Source organism: Dipteris shenzhenensis, chromosome 27 (genome assembly GCF_047967505.1).
Source record: "Dipteris shenzhenensis isolate YYH24624 ecotype China chromosome 27, Dip_SZ_1.0, whole genome shotgun sequence".
Classification (NCBI taxonomy): domain Eukaryota; kingdom Viridiplantae; phylum Streptophyta; class Polypodiopsida; order Gleicheniales; family Dipteridaceae; genus Dipteris; species Dipteris shenzhenensis.
Window position 1 is genome coordinate 27,396,474 of NC_141622.1, and position 16,828 is coordinate 27,413,301.

At 45.5% G+C, this 16,828-nt stretch overlaps 1 protein-coding gene across 1 annotated transcript in view; it reads right to left on the reverse strand.

Annotated features, from left to right (window-relative positions):
• Positions 1 to 16,828, reverse strand: part of LOC147884106 (pectin acetylesterase 8-like) — a 123,629-nt gene that overhangs the window by 67,909 nt on the left and 38,892 nt on the right. The window contains exons 4-5 of the mRNA XM_087399137.1: positions 13,436 to 13,539; positions 13,201 to 13,287 (exon numbers count right to left, since the gene is read on the reverse strand). Coding sequence (XP_087255263.1) covers positions 13,201 to 13,287; positions 13,436 to 13,539 — 191 coding nt within the window. The remainder of the gene's footprint in view (positions 1 to 13,200; positions 13,288 to 13,435; positions 13,540 to 16,828) is intronic.

Here is a 16,828-nt window from a genome sequence, read left to right on the forward strand (position 1 = left end):
GCCCTCCAGGCTGTCTTGCACAACACCCATCTTAGTGAACAATGCCTGGGCATCTGCCATTGAGTGTCCCCCACTGTCAACCCTCGTACTAGGACATTCAGAGCCTTGCTGGCCCTCCTTTTCTCTTCCTGTAGAGCCTCAAAAATGAAGTCCTTTTCTTAGGGGCTGCTGATCCTTTTTTAACCACTACTGTCCATTCAAGCATCTCTTCTTTCCCTTAGTGAGCTGCTGTGTAAACTCAGCATGTTTCCCGTTCATTGTGGCCCCACAGCAGCCATCTCTTTCTTGAGAGTTGCATTCTCTGCTTTGAGTTCTTCCATGGCTTTGCAACACCCCTCCGAGGTCATTTGCATGTCCCTCATCTGCTGTAATTCAGCCCCCAATGCAAGATTCTATGTGCTTTTCTACAATTAGGCTTTGTGATTCCACTGCTATAAATGCTTGATAACCTAGAATATAAAACTAGTTTGTAAAGGCACTAATGATATATTTTTCAACTTACCAAACCCTCAATGTAACTTGATACCATATTCTTCATTCAATCCCGGATTGTTTCTGGGTCAATCAAATTGTTTACATCAGCTAACCAAGATCTTCTAAAATATGCCAATAAATAGCATATACATGTATGTCTATGCATCTATGTATGCGCGCTCACATGCACACACAAATATATATACATACTCTATTCATGACATTGTTGCATACTCTCGAGGGGCCAGATTTTTTATTAAAGCTACTGATAATTCAAAGGAGGGAAAGTCAGCCAACAGATTGGCTAGCATTTGGATGGAGGCCATTTAGTATATGGAGGCAGATAATGTTATTCACTTTGTTTCCAATGAGAACTCCAACAAAGACGCGGGGAAGATTCATGAAGAGAAGTATCATCGCCTTACTTTCATCCCTTGCATGGCACGTAGGCTGAATAATCTATTTAAGGATATCGGTAAGTTGGATTGGGTGGATCCTACCGTTGATATGGGAAATCATGTTGTCTCGTTCATCACTTGCCATCACTACAATTTGGGTGTTTTTCGTAAGATGTCCCAAGACAAGAATCTCTTGAAGTATTCTGACACACGCTTTGCTTACAATTTCCTAATATTGATTCAGCTTTTTAAGCTGAAAACTCAATTTAGACAACTTTTGTTTCTTCTTCTGAGTGGGATGCATGGAGTGACGTAACTTTGCAAGGGCTCAGAGACCCTTTTTTCTCCAAAGAAAAGGAATTCTATTAATGCTTGCAAACAAATCAACCATAAAATTAGCAATCCAAAAGGTGCTGATCATGGGAAAATAAAGCAAAACAAACTTGGTTGACAAAAAGAAAGCAGCCAGTTTCTAGAGAACCCAGCTCACTACCTAGAGAATCTCTAGAACATGGCTAATAATCAAGGTAGCCGGCTATGCATCCAGCACATACCCCTCCTGGTGAGGACATAAAAAATGCATGCGGGTCAAGCCTTGCAGAAATTCTTTCGCCTTTCAACAGTCGCTCTAGAGCCAGGGTCTCATACTCCCAGATGGCGGCAGAGGGTGTAGAAAATGTCCTCCCAGACGGCGACAAGAGCCAGGGACACCTGATGGCCTCCCATCACCAAACTGTAGCTACCCTTCCTCTGACTCTCTATTATTGCATTTGCTGGTGAAGCTTTCTTCCTTGCAATTTCTTGGTATCGGTGCTGACTTTCCTGAACTTCTTGTTGTCCTTGCAAGTTTGGAGCTATTGGGAGCTGACGGGAGCCAAGGCTATTGTTGGCTAGGTGGTGGAGAGCTGAAAAGCCCTGTGTAGCAGCCCACTAGCCTTTGGGCTGGGCAGAACCCGAAACCCCCCAAGGAAGGCGCCTGGGGGTCTATGTGCTAGTAGCAACCCCCCATCACTTGCAGGCGCAGTTTATGCCCCAAGGATGGGGGCGGGAGCAGCATGCATCTGCTTCATGGCAGAAGTTGCTGCTATGGCTGAGCCACAAGGGCTAGGCGCAGATCGCGACATGGGGCAGGGCGCCGTACAGGAGCAGCAAGAGCGCCACACCGTATAGCAGCAACAGCAAGATGGGGGGGGGAAGGGGGGGGGGCTGAGGGAGATAAGGGCTGAGAGAGAGAGAGAAAGAAAGAAAGAAAGATGTATTAACGTCCACGAGAGGCCTCGCGGGCCTCTGGGACAAAGTACACAGAAAAGTGAACTCATACAAGCCTGAATGGGCTGAAGCAAAGGGCATGCTAGGGCCCTTGCTAAATACTAATCTATGGAGAGAGAGAGAGAGAGAGAGAGAGAGAGAGAGAAAGAAACAAAGAAAATTTATTAAAGTCTTCGGAAGACCGATGAGTCTATGAGACTGTGAAAAACCTGGTACAAACGAGCTGTGGTAATGGAGCTACTAAACGAGCATCCACACCAATGCAAAATGCAAAAAATGCAGAAGGGTAGTAGTAAGTCCTAAGTACAACATAGTCATGTCAATGGTCGACTATATATCAATCTCAGTATCATCATCAACACTAGCAGTAGGACATCAAGGTGGATGAGGCAATGGGGGCATGAAATCAGCAATAGAGAGTGGTCGGCCACTCAAAGGTGCAGTCCTGGCGCGTCCCCAGGTCGTAGCTCTACGTCTAACTAGGGCTACTGTGACCCTCGTCGGTCGGGATCCGACTCTTAACAGGGAGGGGATGTCCCCAAGTGTGAAACGTTTGTCAACCCTCTGTCTCAGCTATCGAGTCACAGGCTCCGGGTCACGTCATGTTGAGGCCTCATCTCGTAGGAGTCCATGTGATCTGGCTGAAAGAGCTCCGTGATAGAGCTCTGAGAGGGATCAGCCAAGGAAAAATTCTACTCCTGTCTCCGTGCTTGGAGTATCCTCTCGTGGTGTCTAAGTACCTCATGAATGAAACCTGCCAAACACCGCTCGTCCGCTCGTCCAGCTAGGAGAGGAATCGGGACAAAATTCCATAGCTATCTCTGAAGAGGCAATAGAAACACCCTCGGATCTCATAGTAAACAGGACACCGAAAGATGAATTGCTCCTCTGTCTCAACCTCCTGCATCTCACACAATGTGCATATGCGCCTCTCCCTGGGTAGTCGCTCTGCTCTGCCGCTCTCAATACGAGGTCTGTGTGAAGAGACCGGGAACTGCCCAAGAGAGATCCTCAGTGAGGGGGGTAGGTAAATCTGTGTGTATCCTGATGGGTCAATGGAACCCTCCACTGTGATATGTAAGAAGTGATCTCTATAGAAACTAAGATTCACTGGGAGTTCACTCGGTCCCAACCAGGTCCGAAATGTGTGTAGCTGTAATAGATCCTCACGAATAACCTGGTTGATCTCGTGTAATAGGAGGGGGGAAAACGGAGCATCCATGCTGTACTGGAAGGGAGGTAGTCTATCCATGTGGAGTCCCAATCACTCAAACCATCTCTTTGTGCGTGCATGCCAACACCTCTAGTCCCCACCTGCTACAAGTGCCATAGAAGAGGACAGAGATAGCCATGGTAGCCTGCTAGGCCCAGAGATACATCTGAGCGTGAGAATGTGGTCCATGGTTTCATGATCACAGCGGAATTCGGCCTATCTTGCTGCTGTAAGTCCTCGACAATCCACAAATCTGCTGACCTCGGAATCAAGTACTGACGAGTAGTTGAGTCTCCATGGGTGAGCCAACGATCTATCCCCTAGGGACCCATCTAGTCCTCCATCATGCGAAACAGATACTCTTTCATCATACAATCAAATAAAATGGGGATCCACTTCTCTCCCATGGAGGCAAAGTCGAAGCCCCAAAAAAGGAGAGTGCGGGGACCTACCACTCTTATGGATCCCCTTTCTAGGGCTGCAAGATCATCATTGTCATCTCTAAAGAAGATACTCGTCCGGAATGTCTAGGTAATACCACGATCCAATCCTCCAAATTTCAAAACTCCCTCAGCAAGGGTTGCCAAGGGCGAGGCCTCGGACCTGGAAGCTAGGAGAAGCCGCCGCCTAACTTTGGCTTCTTTGAGGAGGCAGAGTCCTAGAAAAGAGAGGGGTAGGCTGCGAGTAAGAGAGGAGGAAGCCATGGTCTAGAGGGGAAGGGGCCGCTGGCTCCTGACCACACTACAGAAGCTACACCCTGCGATGGAGGAGTGCTAGAGTGTGGTTGCAAGGGTGAGGCCACTAGACTTTGTGGGAAAAGGCTCAGCCTCGCCCTTGACCTAGGGGTGAGGCCCAGGGACTTGTAGATTAAGAAGAAAGAAAGGTTGCAGCAGTGGAAAGGGGGGGGGTATTGAGAATAACAGCCCCCTGAGGAGCGGTCAGAAGGGGAGGAGTGGACTCAGTCAGGGGGGACTGCAAAGAGGAGGGGATGTCTGGAGGAGGGGAGGGGGCGGGCTGAAGGGACAGCAAGCGATGAAGAGGCTCTCACTCCCGTGGCATGTTGCTACGAAGGTACCTCATTGCACTGGGTCACTGGCTCCGGGGATATGTGGGTAGATCAAAGAACGCCTCATCCTGTGGGGTGTGGGGTCGGCCATAGGGGGCACTCTCTGACTGCTCCCCTTGCAACTGGAAAATTACCTCTAGCTCTACTCCCGCCCTCTCGCTAAGTTTCGTGTGTTGCCTCCGGTTCTTCGCAACCACCTTACTCAGCTTCTTCCTCTCCACCTTAGTCCACTTCCCCTCGGAAGGCTCCACCCAAGGGATCTGGGACTCTTGCTGCTGGCAGAAAGGCTGCTCCAAGCTTTGAATGGACTGGTAGAAAGCTCGCCGAGAAGGATTCCAGCAGAGCAAAGAAAGGCTTGAAGCGCTGAGATTAGGCCTTCATCTCCTTCCAAAGCAGGCCAGGAAAAACGCCCAAGCTCAACAAGGAGCCAAGACCCACTAGCCGCTGAAGTTTGTACAAAAGGCAGCTAGAAAGCTACTTCGAGGAAGCTCAAAACTCAAGAAAACCACTCAAACAATGATGCAGCAGAGGATCCTCCTGAGCAGGCTGAGCATGAGGATGATGATGGGACCCAAGACCAAGATGATGAGGCTCGGGAGAGGCCTCTATTACTATACCATCTTCAGACCATTAGAATTTAGGGCTGACTCTCTCTTTTTCTATATACCATGTACTTGACCCTAGAGTCTCAAGTCCTATTACTGAGGTCTTCAGGCCTGAAGCATGGCCTCCTTTTCTTGTATTTTGCATATCATATGCTCCCTGATCTATAGTATTCTGCACCTCTATTGCATAACCATTGCAAACATGTACATTTCAGTTTTTTTAAAATTTTGTGTGTTTTTAAAAGTTCAAAGGTGAAATGGAAAGTTCATAGCTGCCAAAAGTGGTTTTCTTTTCATATTTTGGTATATTTCCATGTGATTTGATGGCATGGCGTTCCCATTCCCATTACCCATTCCAAATATGATCCCATTCTAGCATTCGACGTTCCCGGAACATTCCCATTCCCTAGTAACTATGATTGGAGGGCACTAACACTCTCATCATTTACATTCGAAGGGGTCTTGGGGAGTGCTTCACCCCTAGGTTGCTGGGATTCTGTTGAGCCTACCACTATGGCCTTGCTCCTTCGTGACAGTGTTCGGCCTCTTGTTCTCCCTCCAAACAGCTTGATGGTTTGAGCAATTTGCTCCCTCAGGTTCCTTCTAGCGCATGTGCTTGAACACAGGTATTTGGGGCAAGGATTCATGCTTCTACTCTTTCTTAAGCAGGCTTTTGGGTGGGTTTTGTTTTGTGAGCTGCGGATTGAGAGTTTCTCTCCGCACCTGGGTATTTTGTTGGATCCTGTGCGGAGGTTATGGGATGGGGATTACTCGCCCACCTCTGTTGTAATTCATACTTCGGTACCGTATTGTTCTGAAAAATGTATCACTGTTTCGCCGTTTAAAAGACCATGAAACTTCATCATGCACAACAGGGAACTGCTACTATCACATCTGCACCGATGTCATCAGCAGCCAACAATGGATTTAGACCATAAATATATGCTCTCACACATACATATCCACGCATCCATATAAACCTCTTTGTACTAAATGTATGTCTATCGCAACAAACGATGGAGGTCACTTTGAAGATCCTTGAGAAATTGATAGATGATGAGAGGCTGTTTCTGTTTTTTGAGACAATAGCGTTTTACGGTTCCTTAAGGTCTGGTCAGTGGTGCCCTTGGCCAAGATCCAGCCTCCAAGGAATCTACATTCTGTGTTTATTTGAACATTGATCATTTGATGGCAGTGCTGATTGCTCACAGCTCAGTGGACACATGCTTTGACAATTTCTTGTTCAACATGGCAAAATCCAGATTATGGCCATTTAGAATTGAGATTTTCTTTAGTATCAAGCTCCAACGTTCAAAGTTTATGGTATTGTAATTTGCAATTTTTGACGTGTGTACATCATGCACATTTCAGGCTTTATAGTTTACCAGTATTCAGATTTTCGAAGAATCTAGATCATTAATGCATTACTAAACCTCCATCATTCTTGTGTAGCCTATAGATCATCATTTTCCTGCCCTAAAATACTATCTAGAAATTGCAATTTGTTATTTGAATGTATTCTATGTGTTTTTACTTCCTGGAGAGGATTGCAAGGGATTGAAGATAGGTTAAGTATGTTTTGAAGAATCTTATTTCTTACTGCAAATAGCTGTCCTTTCATTTTTGCTGGATGTCCCTGCAAGAGCTCCCTCTTGCTGCCTGTATCTCAATCCATGGATAGCAGCCCGCCTCAGAGTTACAAGAAGTCTTCTGAGTATTTTCTATGAGTTTCACAGCTTCCACGTTCTGAAATCGTTTCTCAGCTTGAGCAGCAAGGGTCTTGTGATTATCCTCGAAGTCATTTCCACATGCCTAAGAGCACAAATAGTTTACATACATGGACACTGTCGTAGATGGGAGCTGATAGCGAGCATCATTGCCGGGTCATATGGACAGCTAGCTGCAGGCAGGCCATACAGCAGCAGACCGCATCAGCCTCGGAGACACTGGCCAGCATTTGGCTAGATATCATTCATACTCTCAAAGGCAGATGGGATAGACTCCAGGGAGATTCTGATCGCACTAGGCGCAGGAGGGAGACTTTTATCAGCATATGGGAGCCAGGAACTTTCCTTCATTTCACAGATGCTGGTATAATATGGCATTCTAAACCACCACAATCGCTATTTTTCAGCCCTTTGTACAAGGTAATTCCACATAGGGTGTCCAGCCAATGGGATATGCTTGTGTTTTTCCTATTGTACCCTTCATTGGGGAGGTGTATTTTCCTTGTCCGTGTCATTAGGGAGTTTATTAACAGAATGTTCTTTCGTCTGGAAAAAAGAGAGAGGTTACATGTATGGTGCATCTTGAATTTACACTATTCAGTGGAAATAAAAATAGTTTACAGCCCAAGCAATCCTTCCTGAGGTGATTGATATCTACGCTGCTTCTCATACATAAGGGCATCAAGAAAATCAGGGACGCTATCCATAATGTATTTCGATACCCATGCTTGTACCATATTTACAAAGGACCTGAATTAAATCTCAAAGAATGTACCTTTGCAAATTGCCACAATGTCTGCTTGTGGTATGGCAGCTCTTAGTGTAATCGAGCACCCACCCATTAATGGAGTTTTAGCATGGTGAGCTAGAGGCCTAGGGGCCTAAGGCAAGTCTTGCATGCCTGGGTCCGTTAGGGTCCTGGTATCTTGTCCGCTCTCTCGTTAGTTATGGAGCAGGGGGTCCACAGTTGAGGTGGCACCAATACATAAGGCAGGGGGAAAGGTGGCACCAATACATAAGGCAGGGGGAAAGTTCTCCATGAGACGTCTAGTGGGTGTAAGTGGCTCACACAGCAAAGCTGCTCTCAAAACAAAAATTATAAATAGCTATTCCTTATGCTCTATTTCTAAAGGGAAGCATTTACATCCTCAGGAAATCCGAGAGTGCCCCAGCTCCATTTTGTGTAGTTTAACCCCACACATTCCTCCCCCAAACCAATAACAAGATATTCTTATAAAGATATGTTTCAATAGCTGTGCAAGTCAGAACAAACCATCAATCCATTCAGGAGATTTTCAATGCTGGGTGCAACTCCTCGCTTTTTTTTAACGCTCTTATGCCCTTCTGGATTATTTGGATCCAGCAAGAGCACTGTGGTGTTGTCATGCCACCTCCACCCCTTCCACCACCACCACCTTACAAAGCTATATGGCGCTCACTATATGTGAAAGAATAACTACAGTCTCAGCTTTGCCATACAGACAAGGGAGCAGTCTCAGGTGCTAAAGAATAACGTAGATCTCGGAGTTGCCATTCAAATTATATAAACACCATCTCAGTCTAGCCATAGCCTTAACTTCCCTCATAGAATCGCCCTGGGCATGCATTAGGCACCTGCCGTCCCCTCCATCACATTTCACCTAATGCTCCCTACACTTTCAGCATGAACCACCAACTAGTACATGAATACCTGGACTTAGTCTTGCCTACAGCATGGCATTAGGCACCTGCCGTCCCCTCCATCACATTTCACCCTAATGCTCCCTACACTTTCAGCATGAAGCACCATTTAAAACATGAATGCTTGGACTTAGTCTTGCCTTTGCATGCAATGGCCTTGGCCCTCGTTGTGATGCCTATTGGCAAGTAGTCCCAGAGACTTATGAACAACTATAGAGCGGTTTTTGACCACTGCAGTGGAAATCTTACGCTATTTACATGGCTTCTATTATTTTCCTGGTTGTTGATTGAGTTTGATGTGGCTTATGTTCTGTTGCCACTTTGTTGGCGCCAGTTAAACTTGTTCCAAATCACTTTCATGTTGTGTTTCTTCCCACACATTTGTGAAGATAGTGGGAGAGAGGGAAGGAGTCTCACTTGCGGCTTTCTCACATGCACAATGGGGGAATACACACACAGGTGGGGGCTGAAAATAGTTTTCCTCTTCTTAGTTGTGAAAGCCAAAAGAACTCTAGTACAAAGAAATAGAAGAACCCTATATGTGGGTCTCAAACCAAACTCAACTAACTAAGGTGGCATACTAACTGAGCCACAAACTAGAGTAGATAAGGATAGCTATCATCCAGCTATTATTCGTGGGCGGTGTACCAACCGCATCTGCAGCTAACAAGTCGGTGACATAAATGCACAACGGTCACCCTGGCATATCACGAGTGGAGCTCGATATCTCAACACTCCCTCTCGAGCTCAATCCCAATCCTTGCACACCAAGCAGGTCTCTGAACTTGCGCAGCTTCTCTGCGCCCAATGCCTTCGTGAATATGTCAGCTACCTGATCCTCTGTGCTGACATAAACTAGATCAATAAGACCTAGTAAAACCTTCTCCCACACATAGTGATAATGCACCTCAATGTGCTTTGTTCTAACATGATAGACTGGGTTATTTGCCAAGTATATACTGCTCATGTTGTCACAATAAATGACAACTGGCCCATCTATAGACTGATGCATATCATAAAGTAGCTTATGCAACCAAGCTACCTCACATGCAGCCATTGCTGCACCCCTGTACTCAGCCTCTATGCTCGACAAGGCAACTGTAGGCTGTTTCTTGCTGCTCCAAGTGACTGTTGCAAACTCATTTAAGAGGTACTCTCCCCCTCCATCTGACCTTAGGCATTTTATTTGCAGGTTTGTTTCTTTTTCAACCATAGCTTTAAAAGCTTTGAAGTGCCCAAACACTTCACTTTTCTTTTTCATAAAATATACCCAAAGTTTTCTGCTGAAGTCATAAATAAATGTGACAAAATAGTGACAGCCTCCAATACATGCAGCTTTAGTAGTCCACACATCAGAGTGGATTAATTCCAATGGCTTTTTACTCTCTTGAACATGCTTAGGAAATGATTTCCTTGCCTGTTTTCCAAATTGACAGGCTTCACAAACCTTATGCATTTCTGCAACCTTGAATTTAGGTAATCCTGCAACAATATTTTCAACTTGCATTGATTTAAGTCGCTGTATATTAACATGACCAATGCGTTTATGCCAGACATCAATATCTGCAACTACACCGGTCCCATGTGCAAACATTGCTGCACTCAATTCAGGCATGTCTGCATCCAACGTAAACATCCTCCCCTTCTTCTTTCCTTTTGCTATCAAGCGACCGTTATTTTTCATATCCTCAACAAAGCATCCATGAGGATTAAATCTGACCTGCAAGCCCTGCTCAACCATTTGACCAACAGAAACCAGGTTCTTGGTGATGTTTGAGACATGAAATACATCAGACAGGTATTTCTTTTTCCCATCCAGCATAGACAAAGGAATTTTATCAATCTACACAATAGGATGTGCAGTATCATCACCAGTCTCCACAAATCCTAGTTTTTTCATTTTCCTTGCATCCTGCATCCACTCTGCATAACCTGTCATGTGGTTTGACGCACCTGAGTCAACATACCACACATCATTTCGTTCTTCTGCACTTGTCACAAAATTGGTCATGTGTTGCACCATAAATAGATGCTCATTTCTATCATCACCCTGTCTACTAGAAGATGCATAATTGCCTTGCTGCAATTTTCCATTCATAATGTCATTCTGCTTTTTGTAGCAGTTCTTAGCCATATGGCCCATTTTACCACAGTAGTAGCATTCAACATTGTTGTTTGCATTTTGGCCTCTCTGCCATCCACCACGGCCTCTTTGGCTCCCCCTGCCTCTAGAGTTACCACGTCCTCCTCCACAGGACTGGTTTTCTTGAGTTTACTGCATATTCTGATTTCTACCACGGCCTGCAGATCGGCCTCCTCCTCCTCCTCCTCCTCTTCCTCTTCCTCTTCCTCTTCCTCTTCCTCTTCCTCTTCCTCTACCTCTTCCAGCATTTGAGTAGAAGACAGTTTCTTTTGAAGTTCCTCCTGAAGAAGATGCACCCCCATTTCTCTGCTCTTCAGAAATTAGAAGAGCAAACAACTCTTCAAAATCAAAAAAATTTTCATGGACTGCAATGGATGTCCGAAACTGTGCATAATCCTTTCCTAGACCATTCAAGGTCACAGAAACTAGATCATCATCTTCCACTGGCGACCCAATGGAAGCAAGTGCATCTGCAATTTTCTTCACCTTCATGTGGTAGTCATTGATGCTCAAATTTTCTCTCTGCACATTATGCAACTCCTGTTTGAGCTGCATTTTCCTGACTTGCGTATTTGTGCTGTACATTTTTGCCAAAGTATCCCATGCCTGCTTTGGCGTACTTGCATCCTGAATATGCATAATCATAGAATCCGAAATGCTGATAGACAGCCAATATATAACTTTTCTTGCTCTCTCATGCCATCCTTTGAATGCCTGCATTTCCTGTTGATTGGGAACATTAGGAAGAACTGGTTCTTCTTCATTTCCTGTAATGAACTCCCAATAGCCTTTTCCCATAAGGAAATTCATCATTCTAAACTTCCATGCCTGGAAGTTGTTCTTGTCAAGCTTTTCAGTGACAATCTGTGAAAGAGAATCAGAGGCCATTACAGAACACTGCAAAATATTCTGTCACTGCAAAAAACACAGCTTTTGCCTCACACGGGCAGATCTGCAAAACTGACAAAAGTGGTATTTGACCACACAGTTACTTCCTAGTGACGATTTTGCATCAACAGACAACAAGCATGATTCTGCAACTCCCAATATCTCTGCACACAGGCATACGATGCAATTTCTGCGGCAACTTTTCACCAACCAGCCGCGAGCAGTGATCACACAACAAAGACAAGGCCTTTTTCTGAGTGCCTGCGAAGAACTTCCGCCTTCAAAACGGGCCCCGAAATGGCCTCGAATATACTGCGCTCTCGCCACACCGCGAAGGGCGTCTCAATCTGAGACAATGCACTCTTGCACTTCTGGCTGTGCTACTTGCAGAGATTTGCTCCCAAACTCAAAATAGGAAAGCAACACTGGTCCTCTTACCAGGACACCGCGAACTTGGTTTGCTTGCTTAAGCTCCTTACCACGAACAAGGCTCTGATACCATGTGAAGATAGTGGGAGAGAGGGAAGGAGTCTCACTTGCGGCTTTCTCACATGCACAATGGGGGAATACACACACAGGTGGAGGCTGAAAATAGTTTTCCTCTTCTTAGTTGTGAAAGCCAAAAGAACTCTAGTACAAAGAAATAGAAGAATCCTATATGTGAGTCTCAAACCAAACTCAACTAACTAAGGTGGCATACTAATTGAGCCACAAACTAGAGTAGATAAGGATAGCTATCATCCAGCTATTATTCGTGGGCGGTGTACCAACCGCATCTGCAGCTAACAAGTCAGTGACATAAATGCACAACGGTCACCCTGGCATATCACGAGTGGAGCTCGATATCTCAACAACATTTGCCATGGCTCTCCATCATTAAGGATTGGAGTGGCATTTGCCACCATCTTCTGTGATAGACCAATCTCATCTTAGCAGGGATTTAAAGATGTCTTTGTATATTTGCTTTGCTGGATTTGGATTTAAAACATAGTATCGAACCAAACGTGCCAATGTCTGCCTGATTACATGTTGAATCCATGATGACCTGTCTACATCTAGCACAGAGAGGAGCTGAGAAAAGTAAAGCTTCTGAGCAACCATGTCCTGAAAAACATTGAGCTTCAACTCATAAGGCCTAGAGAGTATGCATGTGGGTGAAGAGAGCAAGTCACCTAGCTTCACAAAGAAAGAAACTCCAACAACTTGCCCCGCAAGGAGAATCACAGAAGAACAGCAGCAAATTGCTTTTGGCCATCATAGCCGGGACTCCGCATCTGTTTGACACCTCATAACAAAGATGGCCGGCCCATTAAATGGCACAGAAGAGTGAGAACATTTTATTAACACAAAATTTTCAGATAGGCCATACTAAGGTCTGACAACCATAGGGATTAGAAATCGAATACCATCATCTCTGCTGAAATTTGTCACCACTACGGGTGATATATTCACAGAAACCCACAAAGGAGTCCCTATAAAGAGAGGACCAGACTCTTCAAGTCCCAATCCAACTCCACAAGCAGTGTGTCCTAATAAAATCCACTAGTTGCAACTCCAATAACACGTGAATATAAAATTAGGATCTTTAAAACAACCAAGCACTCTTACCTCTACCACTGATAGTCCCTAATTCTACAAAATACTGTCTTCAAATTCGTTAATGTCGGTAAACCTCATAGTATAATCTTTAGTCTTAATCTTTCCAGAGTTCTTTTTCAAACCTAACATATTGCACACCTTCTCAGCATTCATCATGCCCTTTGACAAAAGGTCCTCCATCACAATTTGCCAAACTCTTTGCCCTCTAAAATATATGTTCTTGGCCTGAAAATACAAACTTCTGCATAAGGCTTTGTCTGTACTGTTAGAGTGATGGAATTTCTAGTACAGAAACAGCACCCAAGCCTCAAACTCAAGAGGATTGTAAAATTTCTTTGAGGAAAGGTAAACACCAGCATTTGAAATGGCATACTTGGTTCGAGCTATCATCTTTAAACTTTGTTAGAACTTGTATATCTCCACTATATGATCCGCCATCACAGTATCTCACTTTCACCCGATTCCAATTGTGAAAATCTGCATGAAATAATCAAAAGCATGTTTTGAGTTTCCTTTAGAAGGGGTTTCATTGCCTCATACCTCCATTAAGCACATTCAAACATATGAAATAATCTTCCATAAAAAGAGTCAACTCACAAAAAGAGTAAGCAAGGAGTAAAAAATAAATTAGCATCTCAGAGTGTATGAGGGGAGGGATTCCTATCCTTCCGGAGGTGTTACCGGAGGCCAAAGGCCGCTGGCGTGAGAAGCTAGAGTGTTGCAATGCTCTAATGCAATGGATCGCGCAAAGTGCACCGTGCAGTGGTGTGCAAGTGCCGTATGCTATACTGCAGTGAACAACGACGTACGAGTGCACTATGCTAAATGACAATCACCTGAGAACTCCACAACATAAGCAGAATAAGAAAATCTCGTCATACACTAGTGAACAATCCCCATATTGGGAAGAGACAAGAAAAATGAGAAAGTGACCAAGATGGCCAAAGTACATATCACTGGACCAGTGTCTCCAGGTCACAAGTCGCAAGTCACAAGAACACTTAGGTCTATCCCCATAGTAGACAGAGGGTACACACACTCTCTCCTTGGCGAGCTCGTAGCTCCAGCCTCTCTCTCTCCTCACACTCTCCTTTCTCCCGCTCCAGTGCCGAACGCTGAATGCTCGATGCTCTCCCTCCCCTCCCCTTTCCACCCTAGCCTTCATCCTCATCCTCGCCTTGGAGGGCCCCTTCTTCGCTGAGAATCTCCCCCTTTCTTCCCATTGGTCATCCTCTTATCTCCTTACATGTTGAAGATGGCTGTTGTGCCGTTGGCTCTCTTGATGGCTACGGCGACTTCCTGACTCCCTGACTCGCCAACCTCTTCTAATCAGGATGGTGTAAATTCTCCATGTCCAGGTGAGCTGGATCACCGCACCACTAAACCACTAAACCACTGTGTAACTGTAAATACTCCTGTCTGCTCCAGGTGCTAAGCTCACTCTCCATGTGCGCAGCTCTCGATGAGATCGCCTTGGGCATGATACTCCTGGTTGACCTGTGGTTGACATGTGTCGACCAATGATTGACATGTGTCGACGCATGGTTGCCTCGAATAGTACTCTTGGATAAACCCGTGTGATCAACTCCTCCTGTCGTGTGGTTGACTTGTGTTGACACATGGTCAACATGTGGTCAACACATGTCGTCATGTGGTCAACGCCTGTCGACAGGTGGTCAACGCCCGTCGTCGTGTGGTCAGGGGTGTTTCTATTGTAGCAGTTTCCCCCGCCACTATCATTCACCATTTCGGTGAATAGAAATGGAGGAGGAACCCGTCAAAGAAAAAAGAACTTACAAACCATTGATATGGTGATGGAGTAGGAAAAGAAAATGGTACAGACCATATGGTTGGCCGTGCAAGTAATTCCAAAATTTGTATTAAATTGAAACTGGGAAAATAAGCTGCTGCTTGATAAGGGACGGTATGGAAAATTGCAAAAAAACTGAGTACATCCTGAGATAAAACACCCTGATATTTACATTGAGAGCCAATCAGCCTGGCAAAAATCTAACAGTGCAAAAAAAACCAAAAACCCATGTATCAAATTACTGAGGGAGGTCCTCAGTAGCCTTCTCCTCTTCCACCTTCTTATGTAGCTCTGTGGCCTTTTGCTCATCCCTTTGCTCTGCCCCAGTCATATGTAGTTCTAGATGGGGTGTTTCCTCCTCAGCCTCAAGCGTGTCCATCACGTAAATTTTCATACTTGGCTTTATACCAGTGGTATTGCCGGTAGTAATGATCCTTTTGCCCTTGCAAGGTGGACTGGGAAGTCTGGAGGGTGGCCAACTGTGTCCGAAGGTCTGTGAATTCTTCCTCCATGGATGAACGCTTCTTTTCCAATTCAGCCACTCTAGATTCTGATTTTTCCTGGGCAATCTCTGAGGAAGACAACGACTCCTTTAACTGTGTGATCTCCCGCTGAAATCTGGTCACCTCTGTGACATGCTGGCTTTGCAAAGTTGCCAGAGCTGCTGCATGCTGGCTGCGTAGTGTTGTCATTTCTGCTTCCCATTCCTGCTTGTGACTGTGGAGGCGATCCTCAAGGGCAGCCCGCTGAATGTTCCAAGCGATGTCACCCTCGTGAATAGCTGAGCCCTTCTCTTTCTGCCACCTTTCCTCCTGTTGCCGAAGTGTCACCTCTATGACGCGCTGCTGGGCTGCTTGAGCTCTCTCAAATTCTAACTTCAAATGTTGCTGTTGGGAGAGGAGCTTATGAGCATTACCTGTGGAATTGAAGACCGTTGTCCCTAGCTGCGTGAAAGTGTCATCCATGATACACTGAGCAAGATGCAAGGACCTCTTCATCCAGGCGTACCTATCGCTGTAATTCATCCTGTCAGCCAAATTAATCACGCCCCCCAATTCCTCAAACATGTCAGGGAGAGCTCCCTCTTCCTCTGTAGACAGGTTGCCTGTAGGTGCCAATTTATCTAAGTGCACAAAACATGTCGGGGCCCTCGAGATCTTTCTGTTCTGTGCGAGGCATTCCTACGAAGGAATGGTGAAGATTTGATTCAGATCCTCCTCTTCCCCGCATACTGGTGAGCGTTTCATGTGAAGAACAGATAGTATTTGGCTGTAATCTTCATTCTGTTTTCCCACAAGAGAAACATTTGAAAGCGGTGGGCTTGATGAAGCAGCTATGTAAGCTGTGAACATATCATTCTGATGAAGGGGTGGGCAATCCACAGACTTGAACAAACTCCCTCCCTCAAATACCTCCTCTGATGCTAAAGTGGCTGATGGAGAATCTCCTGGGGAGGGGCTCCCACTCTGGTCTCTGCTCCTGTCTCTGCCCTGTGGTGGTCGTGGTGGGGAGGCCGAAATGTGAAGTACTCCCTGAGAAGACAGTCCCTGAGAAAGCCCATGGGAGTCAGGGCCTAAAGTAAGATTCAGGTCCAACACATGGTCAGAGGTCGCCTGAACTGTGGTGATGACTGCATCGGTGAAAGTGGTGACGAGAGAAGATGAAACAGCTGCAGTCCTTCGCAAAAATACACTTTTCGAGGAAGTCACTGGTACAACACCCGTCATCACTGGTACAACAGGGGGTACCCCCAATGAGCAACTGGCGATGGGCTGATCTGTAGAGAGAGGATACTCCTCTAATCCATGCATCTGAAAAACCAAAGCGAGATAAAGTACCCTCTAAAAAATCCCAGTCTACTCTATCGTAAGCTTTCTCAAAGTCCAAGAGTAGAATGGCCAATCTTTGGCAGCTCTGTATGGCCCATTCTGAGGCCTCCCAAAATGAGAAAATATT